Raw genomic sequence first — 15,326 nt, 5'->3', positions numbered from 1 at the left:
GAGAGAAGAATAAAGAGGAAAGAAAAAACTCTGTAATTGGATTTCAGTAGGAAGAATACCTTTGAGTATGTACTGTCACACTTCTGGTTTAGGCAGAAAGTAATTTTTGCCAATACGTGAAAACCATTGAAAGCATACTTAGAATTCTTACCTGTGCAATAGTTCTGCCTAACAAATCACTCTGACTCCACTGAAAACATAATTCTGCTTCTAGTCTAAGTAGAACACTAACCCCATAGAAAAGGGGAAAAGTCGGAATTTGAAGTACCATCATTTGCTGTTCTCTACTGCAGCTCATCTCTCATCAGGTCCTTAACTTACTCCATGTAAGCAAATACAAATATCTTACATTTTTATGACACTTTTTCTCCTCTCAACAAGATCTGCCACCATAACACACCAGGTACACACTTCTTAGCACTCTTTCGCCCTGCTGGTCTATGTACATACAGACTCAAAGTGACTTTTAGGCCCACGGAGGGCTGAGCTGAAGAATCTTCCAGGTAATGAGACAGAACAGGGCTTGGATACCCACAAAGAGACTTGGCTGCAGCAAGTCCCAAGTTTATATATGCAACCCTGCTACACCTATTGCAAGCATTCTGTCAGGTCCCTGCCTGACACAATGCCCACACTTGGACATATCACAACACCACTGCTGTCCTGCAACTGAGAGCAAAAATTGCACTGTTCCTACCAAAACGAGCAGCAGCATAAACACCTTTAGCAAAACCCACCTCTTTATCTCACCATCAAATATATAGTACCACAGTCCTATTAGAAACTCTATGCTCCTGTATTTTCCTGATTCACTGTCCACAGCCAGAATTTAACCTTGGCTCCTTCTATAGTTATAGCTTTCTCACACACTTAACTGTACTGCTTGTGTAAATTAATCTGGTCTCATGTCTACAACTAATACTTCAATCTAATTGAGTTCATAAGTCAAACATTAGGTGCATCCGTAAATACAGAACAAATATTTCAAACAACACATCACAGGACTATAGTTCTAGTTCTGCAAAACTTATAGGAAAATTCTGCATGTAGGAATGCTTGAATTGAGGAAAGTGTTAAATTTGGCCTCTTCTGAATTGCAAAATTAACCAGGTAAAAGTGTTGGAACGTATTCATTTACACTCAAACCTTTAAATGCAAAGAGGCTCAAAAATGGAAAGATCCCTAACTATGGCTTAATTATTGTTTAAATTGCAGGAAGGACTAAGTATGGAGAGAAGCCAGGCAAAAACCTCAGCAAGTAGAAGGTACCGTAGTTTTGTTTAAATCAACAGAATCCTGTCTTTTTAAAACATCTGAGGATACAGCTCACAGCAGGATTACTGATTTTAGCAATAGGGCCTGGAGTGAGTCCAAATAACATATTTTGATAGTTTATTTGGGTTGTTATTTTTAACAAAGCAAAAGTAGGGTTTTGTCTATAGTAGGTTTACATAGTAAGTATTCAGAGATTAGGCTATCTAGAGGTCAAGGTTACATTACCTAGAAGATAGTGATTCTTGACCAAGGACATACAGCCGGAGAGACAAAACTGGAAGGAAATGTGACAATTCTCAAAATATGTGGCTGCTGAAGACAAGAAAGGAGGTAGCAAGCAAAAGGCACTAGCAGACCCTAAATCCAGTCTGCAGGAGGAAAACCCTAAAACTGAGACAATTCAGATGAATCAAACTGAACCAAATTCAAATGAGATCCACAACACAAACAGAGAAGACACCTGCCTATGTCAGTAGGCCAAGGAATAGTACTCATTACAGCTCATCTGAGCTGTATTGGATGCACAATGTGAGAACACAGGAAAACAGAATACATACAGAACTGTGTGGGGAGGTAGATAGAGAATATGGCCTAGACTTTATAAGTACAGAAGAAAAAGATTTTAAAGACCCAGGCAAGAGCCTGTGCACAGGTACCTGAGAGCAGCCATTCAGGAGAAAGACAAACAAATGGAGAGAATTGCTACAAGTCAGGCACAGCACCACAAAAGGCACAAGGGAAAAAGAAAAATGAGGACACAAAAGAGATCTTAGGATTCATAAATGAAATTCTGCCATTGCTAGAGAAGCCTTCTGAGAGTAGTAAGGCAAAAATGTGAATGTGGAGATCCAAAGAGAAAACGAAGCACCACAAGACCAAAGAGGAAATTAAAACCTCCCTTTACTTTCTCATTTTAGAGCAGGGAATAGCAGTAACAGTGCTTTTACGGCGAAGAAACCGACAACAAATAAAGACAGGGTCAAGAGGAAACATCCACAACTTAGAAGGGAAGATGTAAAATAATGCTTTATTTCTGTAGCAGAAAACATAACTGGTGACAGACAAAGCTGAAGGGAAAAAAAAAAACCCCATTCATTTCTTTTTATTGAACTCTCTCCCTTTCAAAACAAACAAACAATATCTGCCTATTCTGAACTTGCTGTAAGGCAACAGAAGAACTGCCAAGAGGATGACGAGGAATCATAAGCAGCAACTACATACAACAATTTCATTTTGCTGTGGCCAAGAGTTCACTTCTAGGTTACTAACACAGCACGTCAGGACACAGCTAGGTAATAGAACTGAAGTAACTGATGCTAATTCACCCATACTCACCTTACATGTACACAACCTTCATTTTGTCTCTGACATGATTTTTTGAAAAGGAACAATAACATTAGTTCTAGCCATTTTATGTTCTTCCCTTTATTGTAAAAGACAGTCTTAGTACTTCTTACCTCCTAAGCCAGGGTGTAAACCTTGTGGACCTTGGTTTTGCTGTTGCATCACCATGAAGTTGGGGGGTACGTTCCCCTGTTGCACCATAGGATTACGACTAGGAGAACTGACAGTCTGCTGAAATCCCTGGGGAAGCGTGCTACTTTGGGGAGGCCTTGGTCCCATCTGCTGCTGCGTCTGGTTAACTGTTGGAGATGATGCAGGAGATCCCTGCTGGAAGGAGGAGGGAGAGGAAGCAGGAGACTTGTTGGTCAAGTGGGGTTGTTGTAGTGGTGTAGGAACGCGTGAGGGCCCTCCCTGAAGGCTTTTCATTTGAGGAGCAGTAAACTGGCCAGGATTGCTCATTTGGGGAAAATTTGAGTGAGCCTGGGAAGCTTGCTGGCTTCCAAAAGGATATGGAGGTGGAGGATGAGTAGGAGTTTGTACTGTGGCTAGAGATGGTCTTGCTTGAAGTTGCTGCTGCATTTGTCCAGGTAAAGAGGCCTTTTTCCAACCCTGGTTTACTGTCAATGTACCCAGTGCTCCCTGGGTTGGAGGAGGCTGAAGTGCTCCTGAAGGAAGCTGGTTCCAGCCAGGGGGAACCGGAACCTGTGCTGGTGAAGTAAACGAAGGTCGAATACCCTGCTGTGGCTGCTGATGTGGCTGGGGAGGACGTGTCTGCAACTGTGTTTGTTGCTGTAGTTGCTGAAAGTTGGCTGAGTTCATTTGCCTGTTTACAGGAACTGATTGCATTGAATGCAGTTGCGGAGCTAAAGATCCAGATGGATGATTTTGCTGCTGGATATTTAACCCAGATAAAAGTGGGTCCATTGCATCTATTAAAATAGCAAAGAAAAGTTAAAATAAAAGTAAATACCTACTGTAGACAAAAACCACCACAAAACAAGGAAGGGTGAATTGTTTGATTGCATCTGCTCACTCTGCTGAAATTAATCTAACAAATATTCACACTCCAGTGCTCCAATTCCTTCAATAGACAGGACAAACAATACTTGGCTTCTCAGGATTCCCTTTGAAAACTTTCAAAATCTCATGAATTTATAACCTCTTAAAAAAAAAAAAAAAGGGTAATTCCATTGCACTTGTTCCTACAAACACAAGCCTTCTACATACTTACTGGTAGAATAACACAAACGCTTACTGTTATTATTCCTACCAGCTAAAAAGTGGCAAAATGAGGAATTAACACAGTCCTAGAATATTTGAAACATTTCTAAAAAATGTTGTCTGTAAGAATAAATCCTGCAAAGATCTAAAGGAAGCTGGAAAATACTACTACAATTTTATGGAGGGAGAACTAATAATCTCCTCTCTTTTTCTACAGTCTCATAATTATGAAGAAAATACCTCAATTTATGGTTAAGCCCCTTCCACTAAGATCCCCAAATGTTAAGTTTCTCGTCTATCTACTCTTGTTTAAAAGCACCTGTCCTTAATCTGATACATGCGCTTTCTACTGCAGACACCCGACTCATTCAACCATTCCCTTCCTTAAGACAAAGCTCTGTCCTAACAGTGTTACAGGCAAAGGATACTACTGCTGCTCAAAACATTTGAGGAAAACACTAAGGAACCTGGTGACTTCAGATCCCCATATTATCTGACAAATGTCACCATATTACCAGGGACAAGGAGGGCCCTCCAGAAAAAGCAACTCTCAGGAAAGGTGAGGGAAAAGCTACAGGAAACTCTGGAGTTCATTTACAAGTACAGTCTCAAACTTGCACACTGAAGAAAAATATTCCAGGTAAACATTTCTAGTAAAGACCAGTGCTCTGAGTAATTTTTACCACCTGGCTGTGAGGAAGGTCGAGGTGTTCTTGGCTGCAGCTCTGTACCAGAACCGCTTGCCACCATAGAGGACGGCATGCTTCCACTCTGGGACATCATAACGGCTGCAGCATTGCTCATTCTTATTAAACCTTAAAAATAATAATAATAATAATAATAAAAACAGCATATTACCAAATACAGTAATTTTTACATAGAAAAGCATTAAAAAAAAAGCATTTAGACTTTACAAATTGTTCCCCTAAAATAACCGAAGGACACAGATCTCTGCCTCAAAGCTTAGACTCTGAAATAAAATACACAAATTAAGGTCATACTGAAGCAGACCCTTTAACACCAAACCCTTAGAAGGCTGTAGAAAGAATCTGCCTACTTACCAACTATTTGAAGCTTTCCTCTCTTGCCTGACTTGGCTCCAAATGACAAGACTGTACCATAGTTACGCGTTGTAAGAAAGAACAGTTCTAATGTCTCTTTTACAGAGGCTGCTATTTTGTAAAATGGTTTATATCTCTGATCTGATGGTTAAATTCTTATATTTGTATTGTTAACCTGCAGGCGGGAAAGGAACCTCATGATCACCCCAGGGAAGATAAGCTTTCTGAGTCAAACTTTCCTGCTCTTTGCTAAGCACCACAATTTACTATTTAACTGTTGTTTAATCAGGTTTCTACAAAGGTAAAGCCTTTCCATCCGTTCCCATCAACAGCCACAAATGTGCCTTAAATTATCTGTTGATCCCAGTCTTCTAATTGCATGAAGTCCTATTTACTAAGATACTACTTAGTTTATCTCACCTTTTGATTCAGCTATTAAAATGAATTACATAGTGTTTTTCCTTAAACTTTTAATAAAAATTGCACTTTTATAATGAAAAATTACTTACTATGCACATACAAACCAAACATTCAATAAAATTTCACCTCTTAAAGAAATCCAATTCTCTATGATCAGATCTCAGAAGGTTATCCACAGATAGAGACTAAGAACAATGGCAGTGCCCTATCCTTCACTTCATCACAACAGTTTTCATCTACAGTAGCTTACTTTTCTGCACCAAATCAAGCCTTATGCCGAATGCCATAAAAACAGAACACTGTGTCATAATCTCTGCACATTTTAAAGTAAAGTCACTCTACAAGACTAAAGTGATTTTACAGCCTCTAATAAAAAAATGATTCAAAAAAACCAAAAACCTGCCCCACCCAAATCACTCCAGCGTTAATACGGAAAACACAGCCAATGATTTATATGACCTGGGATTAGATAGTGCAGAAACAAGAACATACACCAATTTTATGGCAACTATAATTCTTTTAACAATAATTTCTATGACGAGTGAAATTTCATAATATGTTTAATAAATTCCAAGCTTTGTAAATCTAAGTCATTTCTTTAAAAAGCAATTTACCTTGTCCCCCTTGCATGGGAAATCCAGTTTCCATTCGTACTGAGTTGTTTGCTCCCAGGGGCCCATTGATTCGGACATCTTGGCTTCTATTTTGAGCTAAAGCTAAATTGATAGCACCTTCCCCTAGAAGTAATGCAGAAGTTGGGGGAATTGAATGATATACAGGAAAGCAGAATACAGACACCTTCAAAAGGACATTTAAAAGATGGAAGGAAGAACAAACTTTACCTATAATACGCACTTTATAAGTTATGCACAATACCCTTATCTTTGTGTTTCAATTTTTAAAAAAGACAGCATCATGGCAAGCATTAAGTGCCTTCAATTTCATCCTCAGCATGCTCTGAGAACAGCTGCCCAGGACAGATATTTCAGTCATGAACTCCACTGAAACCTTGGTTTAAAAAAGCCTCATAGGAACCGATCAGGAACAGGGCACATTTTGCTAGTAACACTCACAAGAATATTCTTCAGCAGGTTTCCTGGTGCTTAAAGGATTTTCAGCTTTTGTTATTATTATTATACCTACTCTCAGAAGAATAAAAGCCTTAACTCCCTTTTCATTGAAATTATTCTCCAAATTGCTGAATTACAAGATTCATAACATTAACTAAGTACACAAAACCACTTGATGAGAATGCTTAAAATTTTAGTATGTATTCAATATAATGCCCAGGAAAACAAATTAAGCACGAAATACCTTCAATCTGAACAGAGAGGATCCCCAGATCACGAAGCTGTTGGTTATTATTCTGAGCCAGGATGCGCAGCCGCTCCGCCGCTTCGCGGGGTATGTTAAAGGTGACACGCACGCTGTTCCAAGGCTCTATTTTCTGCAGCTTTAACTTGTTGGATTCTTAAAAGAGAAACGGCCAGAGTTACTGTAAAGTCAATTTTCAAACAAGTCTCGTGAAGTGACTTGGTAAAAAAGCACATGTGAAAACCCCCAAAACAGTGATTTGGCAGTCAAAATGACGCGTGGCTACCCTCAGCCACAGGACAGTTCTCCAGCACAGACGAGACCACTGCATTACTTTTCAAAAATTAGCAAAATGAAAACTGAAAAGTTATAACTAATAAAACAGCCAACACAAACACTCAGTAATATCACTCAAAAAGTGAAATATCCTGCGAAGAAACTACTTTGGAAAGACAGAGCATATACTACAATTTAATAGAACTGTTAGCATACAAGATGTGTGAAAAATGTGAATATGAGACTGAAGCCCTCACATTCACTCTGCAAGACAGTTGTGAGATGTTTTTTGTAGGCCAGTGCCAACGAAGCCTTACTGGTATTCCATTCACTCCTACCGTATTATTCAGCGGTTCTGAACAAGGATGCATTGAAGTTGCACTAAATATTTAGCAGCAGTTTTTCTGTAAGCCTGTTCTATGTATGAGTGCTTCTGCACAAATCAATTCTTTTAAAAGTAACAGGTTGGGAACAGGTGAAAAGATAAGCCAGCAAATGTTGGAAATATGGATCTGAAGTTGTATGCAGTTAAAACATTCCTACAAAATGCTGTTTAGGCTAAGAAAAGGCTAGATTCCTAATACAGATTTACAGGCTTCCAACGTCAAGCTTTTTGATAAGGAAGAACAGCAGACCTGCAGGAGTTTGCTTTGTGTTCCCTAAGAACACAGCACTTCACAGTGCCTGTAGCTCATCCCTGTCTTGTCCTAACTAGCTCACCAAGACCTTTTTGCTGCTGCAGTAATGACAGTACTCGGTTTGTCCTCTTTCCACCAAATGCGTCTTCAGCAGGACAGGTGACAGAAGTTTAGAACCCTCTTTGACACAGGTCTGAGTGGTGCTATATTGAATCTTACCAATGTTCCAACACTTTACATATAAAAAACGCATTATCAGTTTCAGAACTTCTACATGTTGGTATCTGATCTCTCACTCTTCAAACATCAAATCTGACAAGTCTAAACCAATATGATTCACTAACTTGACATTCTGAATATCCTGTTTTGTTCTGAATCAGCTAAAATAACTCACCACACTGATCATTTCAAACAAGTTGATTTTAAAGATTTGTTTTCTGCTTTCTCAGCTGAAGCTTGAATCATGTTCATTAATCCTGCCATTAATACTTATAACGGATGCAGCATACAGATGCCCGTATGTAACAAAGGCAACTCCACGCAGACACAGATCGAATTTGCTCCCATCAAAGTGCTGCACCAGTTACACCATTGCTAGCCACATCATCTTCAACTACCTCCAGGACACAGCTCAAACCAGTGGGATTTGTTCTTCAGCGTATTTGCCTTATCACAGCTTTGTAATTTCCATTCAGACCCCAACAACCAAAGCCATCAGTTCCAACTGATTATGACTAGAGAAAATGGAAAGCCAAGAACAAAGTGACCCAGAAATTTGACTTGTTTATTCAGAAGCAAGAAGTTAGCTTTCAGAAATGGTACTCTGCATTATGAAGAAACATGTAACACAAGAAACATATTAAAATCTAATCCAGAAAATCAGAGTTCTTTAAACACAAAAAACTGATGGCCTTTAAAGAACAGTGGATTCTTCTTTTACTATGTGATTTCAAAAGAACATACAAAAAAAGCAGCATGATAGGACAGTGACCTCCAGTTCTCAGGAAAAGACAGACAGGAAGGAGGAGAGAGACCTCATATTGGCAATTATGTGGCTTTTAGGCTGCATTATATTATAATAAGCCAAAGCAGAGCAGTGCTGCTGTGGTTCTGCACTTTGTGGTGCTGCTGTGTACGCACCTGCTGCTGCATTTAAGGCAATCTTCCTTGGTTTACCTGTTTCTGTAGCAGACTATACTGATAGCAGGCAGTCACCTGACTGTTCAGTAACATACATCAATCTCCTCCAGTGATCAGAGGAGGGGCATTGCTGGGCTGATTGGTAGTGGGGAGGGAGCAAATCACTGATGCAAGCACACTGGCCCAAACCATCCCAACACTGCACCCATCCAGAAAGACTGTTACTGCGTGAGAAAGACTACATAACCAAACAGCTATAGTTAATTATCATAAGTTCCTCTGCAAAGATGCTGAGACAGTGGACAGATGTTTTTTTCCAAATCTAGATAAGCTGATAAAAGATGTTGCTGTTCCAAAAAAACTAGCACACAGTGGGCACGCAGGACCATGTGAAAATGCTCCATTCTCCCCACTTTAAAAAAAAGCCTGGTAGATGAGGTCAGTACAGCAGCAAAGTGACAGGAATGGCTTGAACAGGCCCAGCTATTTCAGAGTGAATCTATTCTCAACTGCAGCGGTTTAAATCGGATGGTTTAGATATTAAAAAGCATGTCCTGTTTGGACGAGCTTGGTTTCACTTTCATACAAAAGAGCAACATGTAACGGAGGGAAATGAAAGAGAAAAAAACAAGTAAAACACTGGAACCAAATAGGAATGAATGAATTCACTAATCAGATCAGTTTTGAACAATAAAGTAACTGCAGAAACTTGTACTTAGCGCCCCTGAGAAGAACAGCATCCAGATGGACCAAGCCCAACCAACCATCCAAGGAACTAGAAAATGGCAATCTATTTCTTTTTACAAGCACTCTGATTATGTAATTAATTATTCTAAGTACAGTTGGAAAAATGATGAGAAAGTACATTACCCATATGTAGAAGGCCAGGTACATTCTCCAGTATAAGACTCAGTTTCTGTTCAAAGTCTCTATCCCCTATATCTCCTTTAAAAGCTACAAAGATTGTGGAATCTTCAGGAGCAGCCTCCTGTTTCAGTTTGTCTTCCTCCAGTCCTGAATCCAAATCCACGTCTAAGTCTTCCATAGCCGAGGAGTACAAGGAGGCACATGTATCTTCCCGCTTTGGTAGGTTGTCCAAAACCATTGTGCCCAACAGCGGGAGCCAGTCAGACGTTCAGAAGATACTTTGGGAAAAAAAATAAATTACAGTGTGCAAAGACACAAACAGCTGCACTCAACAGTGCACAAAGAACACTGAGAGAAAAACCTACCGGGTGACCCCGTGCGAGGGCCTGTGGGACAAACAGCACGACTCCGAGCAGCGCGGCCATCGCAGTGGCCGAGCTGTTTGTCCACCAGAACAAACAGGAGTTGGTGGTTTTCTGACAGAATCCTTCCACATGTGACTGGAGCGGTATTCCAGCTGACCTAAATGACAGAGAAAAAGGGAAGGGTAAATAAAATCAATTACTCTCATCTCCACATCATACAGAGGACAAACATGAATCCATAACAACTCTGCAACACTTGGCCACCGGGAAACTGCGGGGCACTCAGCAACACTTTAATTGCAGGGAGCGGGGGTGGGAACCACCAAACATAATAGAAGGGATTGCAGATGCTTTGTATAACAAAGCAGTAGGAAAGCCACAGCATCAGAAGATATTCAGCATTTTATGAGAATTTTACTTGTCCAGAGAACTCCTCAGCACACAATGCTTTCTTTGTGAACGTTAGGTGTTCTCAGCTGCTTAAGCACATTACAGCTTGAAAAGTACTGCCTCTACACTAGCCCACAACTTCTCCATCTTCTAGTGGAATTCAGTAAATCAAGTCATGTGCCTGATACTTCTCACTCCAAGAAACGCACAATAAATTGCAGTTACATTATGTTACCTATGCAGAGGTACAACCCAAGATAGAAGTTGTCCATACGGTACAGAGAAGAGCAGCATTTACTGAGATTCACACTCCCCCACTCTGCCTGCAGCCATGACTACAGGACCACATGGGACAGCCCGATCCCCCACTCTGATCTCACACCCAACGCTCAGCAAATACTTGTTATCCAATTCCAAGCATCCAAGAGTCAATACAGAAAGGAACCAGTTCCTACCCACCACTGTGATTAACAAATCAAACCAACAGGCGATGCTGCCATGACCTTGTAACTCCCAAACTGTTGGCATCCAGCGTGACCCACCAGAAACACTCACTTCAGGATGCTCTGCCCTCCAATGGGATGCAGACCAGCTTCTTAGCAGAGGTTCAAGTTCCCAACACAAATTAAAACCGCAAGTCAGAGATTAAAGGTGAACTGCAGATAGCGGCTGGAAAAAAAAAAGCCTTTCTTCATCCAGAAAGTAACCATGTTAGAAAGGCTTACCCTGCACTGAGATGTGCACAGCCCACCTAACCCAGCACAGCCCACCCTGCTGCAGCAGCAGGCCTCCGCTCTGGAACACCATTCAGATTTGGGATTGCAGACACAGGTGGTTTTGTAATCCATGTTCTTTTGCAGTCTACACTGAAAGTAAAAATACTTCCCATGTGTTTCCACAGTGCTTTCAGATAAGTACTTTTTATTTGTTCCCCAGACTCTTTCGTGCTCAGCTAAATCACAGCTCTGAGCACTTGGCAGCTGCACTGAGTCAAACTCCAGCTCCACACCACGTGCCCAGGTAATGAGGACACAGCTGATAACTATCTGCAGAAAAGTTGGTTTAATTGATTTTCACAAACAAATGAATGGTGAGTGTCTTTGGCAGGGCTGGGCTGGTTTCCCTAACCACAGATCACCCTGTTTCATTCATTACACATACTCTGACTTCTGGAAGGAAGGAGCTCAGAGCCCAACACAAGGAACAGCCTTAGGGACAACCACACTGAATGAGCACCCTGTGAAAAACAAGCTGCATCTTCTGGAAATAACAAAACAAACACCTATAAAAAACGTATAACCTTTTTTCAGAAGGAGAAATACTGGATCAATACATGGAGTTTTAAATGCTTAAAATATGTACAATTACTCAGGGGGAGATGTTCTACCTCCACTGAGAAGCACAAATATTTCTGACAGCCCCGAGCACCAAGAAAATGACCTTTTCCTCTATAAAAGCACAAACAATTCAATGTTATTTATTTATTTTGAACATTATTTCTGAAGTACCTGTGGCAGCTTTAAAGCCTCCTCTCAAACTCGCAGCTTGGCCTGCTCCTACGCTCAGGTAGGATTTATACTGACCGCAACAGCAGGAAGCGATGATTTGTGAAACCTTCCTCTCTGGGCAGAACACGGCCTGTCTTCCATCCCAAACCAAATGAATCCCAGCTGCATTCCTCTTGCTAACAAATTCTGTAATCCCCTGGTTATAAGGTTGACTGCCATAAATCAGAAGCCAGCCCACAAGCACAATTAGCAAGGATCTTCATTCAACACTCCTCCCTATAACCCTTCCCACCACCATTTTCCTCCTGCCCCCAAAAAAAAGAATAAAAACAAAAGCCTTCAGGCCTAAGCACACACGGTAAAACCCCACTCCAACACTGATGCTGGTAACCTCGTGTAGATGCCTGTAGAGGCCGGGACTGCAGCTTTCATGACTGAGAGTCACACTGGAATCAATGTGCAGAACTGCAGAACAGCCTGAGCTGTGGCAGCGGGCAGCCTGGGCCAATAGCAGGAGCCCACAGCACAGATCCAGTGCCACACGATGGGACAGTGCTTAGCAATGCCAGGAGGTTCCTGGGAGAGGGGATCAGAGCAGATCTGAGCCAGCCTGCAGCAGCTAGCTGGGGCAGCTGAGTGCTGGGAAACGCTGGCTGCAGCCCTGCCAGATGGAGGCAGGACAAAATGAGCTGTGCCTTGGCAGTCATGTCCTGAGACAAGCTCAAATGATTTGAACTTATGGTTATACCCGCCTGTTAAGCAGAGCTTGAAGCCTTTATGTCTCTTTCTTCCCATCCCACTTGCACTATGCAAGTAAAGCACAGCAAGGCTTTGTCCACTAGCTGGAAAGGGTGAGAGCACTTCCTTCACAAGCATGGAAGAACCAGAAGGACGGACAAGCTGATGTCCTTCATGAGCAGATGCCAGAAGTCAGCAGATGCCAGGGCGCAACCCTCATCCACACAGTGGCAATTATTTAAAGCTGCTGAAACCAGGACCAAGAAGAAAAATCAGTCCAGAAATGAGACTACAATCAAGTCCATCAGGGAATCCAGAACTGATGGCAAGAAGAAAAAGGCTTTGACAGCAGCAAATAATGACATAATTTCCAAAGGCCACACAACCCTCCCTGCTTCTGCCTTCATTGAAGAATGTTGCTCAAACATCTAAATGGAAATAAAAGGATACTGGAAAAATAAAACAACCAACAACACATCCAGCATCCTCGATGCTTCCTAGATTGTTGACATTCCTTCCAAGCCAAGCCATTCTGTGATTCTATGATTCATCCCATGGTTCATACACAAGGGGTCTATGATGCAAACACCAAAATTACATACTTGTTCTAAGCATTCAGATTCAAATGCAATGTATACTTCTTTTGCCTCCCACCAGAAATTCCCACAACTTCTGTTGCATTTTGTCTTCAGTTAATTCCAGGCTGGGAAATTGTGTGAAACAGTAACTCCCAAAAAAATGACATCTTGAAAGAAAGTTTCTATGTTCCATACAACAATGATACAAAATTACAAAAATATCCAATGTTCCACAATGAACGCCTTGGTTTTTAAACACAGCTTTGCAGCAAATCCTGCCCCAGTCTAAATTCTGCAAATGGGCTTTTTGACTACATCCCAATATTAAACGCAAACACTGAGATCTAGAAAAACCAACCTTTTGTCACAGGTAAAGAACCACATACGCTCCTTTTGGCTGATAAAACAGAGCAAGTTTTATCCACACTAATGCCCCATTTGCCCTCTTTTGATTCAAGATAAACCCTTTTGGATGTCATTCATTAAAAGAAAAATAGAAAAGGGAATAAGAAAGTAGCACAACAACAATACACTGCTACGAGCCGCCTCATCCCAAGCAGACCCCTCCAGCTCAGGCTGACCCCCACCAAAGCACACTGTGGGCCCACACATGCAGTGGGAAATTCCTATCACAGATGGCCAACAGAGCGAGGTGAACCATCCCTGGATCCTGCTCCTGTTCATGGCTTCCCCACCATGCTCTCCAACCTTTCAGCGTAATGAAGGCGCAGCAGTAAACTGGTGGCTTCAGCAAAACCAAATCAGGAGTTTTATAGCAGTGTAGCAGTGACGTTCTTTGAGCACATTTCCTGCTTACATGCAACCTGCTCATCAGCGTGGCAGCAGGTGAGGGAATAAAACTCAGAAAAATAAGCTGAAATTGGGTATTTCTACCTAGAAAAGAGAAAAATCCCTTTAACATCCCACAGTATTGTGCTTGGCATTTCTGCTGGCCCAGCAGCCCCAAGGGAGGGAAGCACTACTCACGTTACATCGCATTACACATGCTTTGCAGCAGCTTTCATTGCAACCTACCATTTCTGGACCTCTGGTAACTTCTTGTGTCTTTTCACATCGTAACTCAAGAAGCAGCGTAGGGCTAAGCAAAGAATCTCAGTGGCTAAAACACGAGGATAACGCCGCTGATTCCAGCTGTTCTGGTGATTACACTCACGTAAATGCCATAATATCAAGCTGACAAGCAAAACTAAAATCTGAAATGTGAAATTTTAATACCATTCACTAAACACAGGCCAAAACTCAAAATGCAGCAAAAGCAAACACATACCAACGTCTCCCCCTTCCCACAGCAGGACACTCCCTGCTGTGCAGCCACTGGGCTGTGCGCTGTGTGCCATGGAGCGGACGGACCACAGACAGCAGACAGCAGTCAGGCCGGGCTGCCCCAATGGCTGCAGGGCAGAACGAGGTGCTCTGGAGGAGGGATGTCGGCTGCTGCTGCCTCCGTTCCCCTGAGCACTCAGCAATATCAAGTTTGGTTATGGAAAGTCACTGATCAGCTTTAGCACGTTACCTCCAGTTTTCCTTACAGTAAGTGATCTAACCTAGACCTCGGGAGTACCCAGGCACTGAACAGATACCTTCACAGACAGCAAAGAATCCTTCCAGACAGCCCTGTAAAGAGTTCAATCAACACAAAAAGGCCCAGTTTGATCTGATGCTTGCCCAAATGGCAACGAAGCAAACGAAGGCAGGCTTCATTCATCGTGATGCACAGCTTTCCTCTATTCCCATATTTTTCCATGACACTTCCACAGCCTTCAGGCACAAAACAAGTAAAACCTGTGTTTGCCTGAAAGACAGAAAACCACAGATGGCTGCAATACATGTGCTGCATTTTGATGCACATTGTTTAGTGGAATGCTGGCATTTTTAAGGTTCTATAAAGCTGAAGTTTATGAGCTGTGCTGAAACTCTACAGCTAGAGCCAAACTGCCGTGGACACATCTCCATCTGGGCAACTCATTCTTAATTCAACAGAAGCCAACAACCTCCATTACCAAGGTTGCTTTAAAACCCAGTGCTAACTCCAGAGCAAGCTAAGTAACCACACAGAGAGATCCCCACGTGTAAGAGCTGAGGAGGAGCCCAGGAGGCTCCCTGCCCTACACATCAGCCCTCTCAGCACTGGCACTCCTTGCAGAAGCTGCAGACTGCATGGTGTAATTAA

General features: G+C 41.9%; 1 protein-coding gene across 4 annotated transcripts in view; it reads right to left on the bottom strand.

Moving 5' to 3' along the window:
• Positions 1–15,326, bottom strand: part of NCOA6 (nuclear receptor coactivator 6) — a 41,304-nt gene that overhangs the window by 22,190 nt on the left and 3,788 nt on the right. For all 4 annotated transcript variants that reach the window (XM_090152267.1, XM_090152268.1, XM_090152269.1 and 1 more), the window contains exons 2-7: positions 9,922–10,078; positions 9,560–9,834; positions 6,636–6,791; positions 5,936–6,058; positions 4,527–4,655; positions 2,733–3,548 (exon numbers count right to left, since the gene is read on the bottom strand). In XM_090152267.1, coding sequence (XP_090008393.1) covers positions 2,733–3,548; positions 4,527–4,655; positions 5,936–6,058; positions 6,636–6,791; positions 9,560–9,794 — 1,459 coding nt within the window. In that variant the 5' untranslated portion in view covers positions 9,795–9,834; positions 9,922–10,078. The remainder of the gene's footprint in view (positions 1–2,732; positions 3,549–4,526; positions 4,656–5,935; positions 6,059–6,635; positions 6,792–9,559; positions 9,835–9,921; positions 10,079–15,326) is intronic.

This window comes from Phasianus colchicus, chromosome 17 (assembly GCF_987193195.1).
Source record: "Phasianus colchicus chromosome 17, bPhaCol1.hap1.1, whole genome shotgun sequence".
NCBI classification, from domain to species: domain Eukaryota; kingdom Metazoa; phylum Chordata; class Aves; order Galliformes; family Phasianidae; genus Phasianus; species Phasianus colchicus.
Note: the sequence above shows the minus strand (reverse complement) of the source record. Positions and strands in the feature narration are given on the sequence as shown.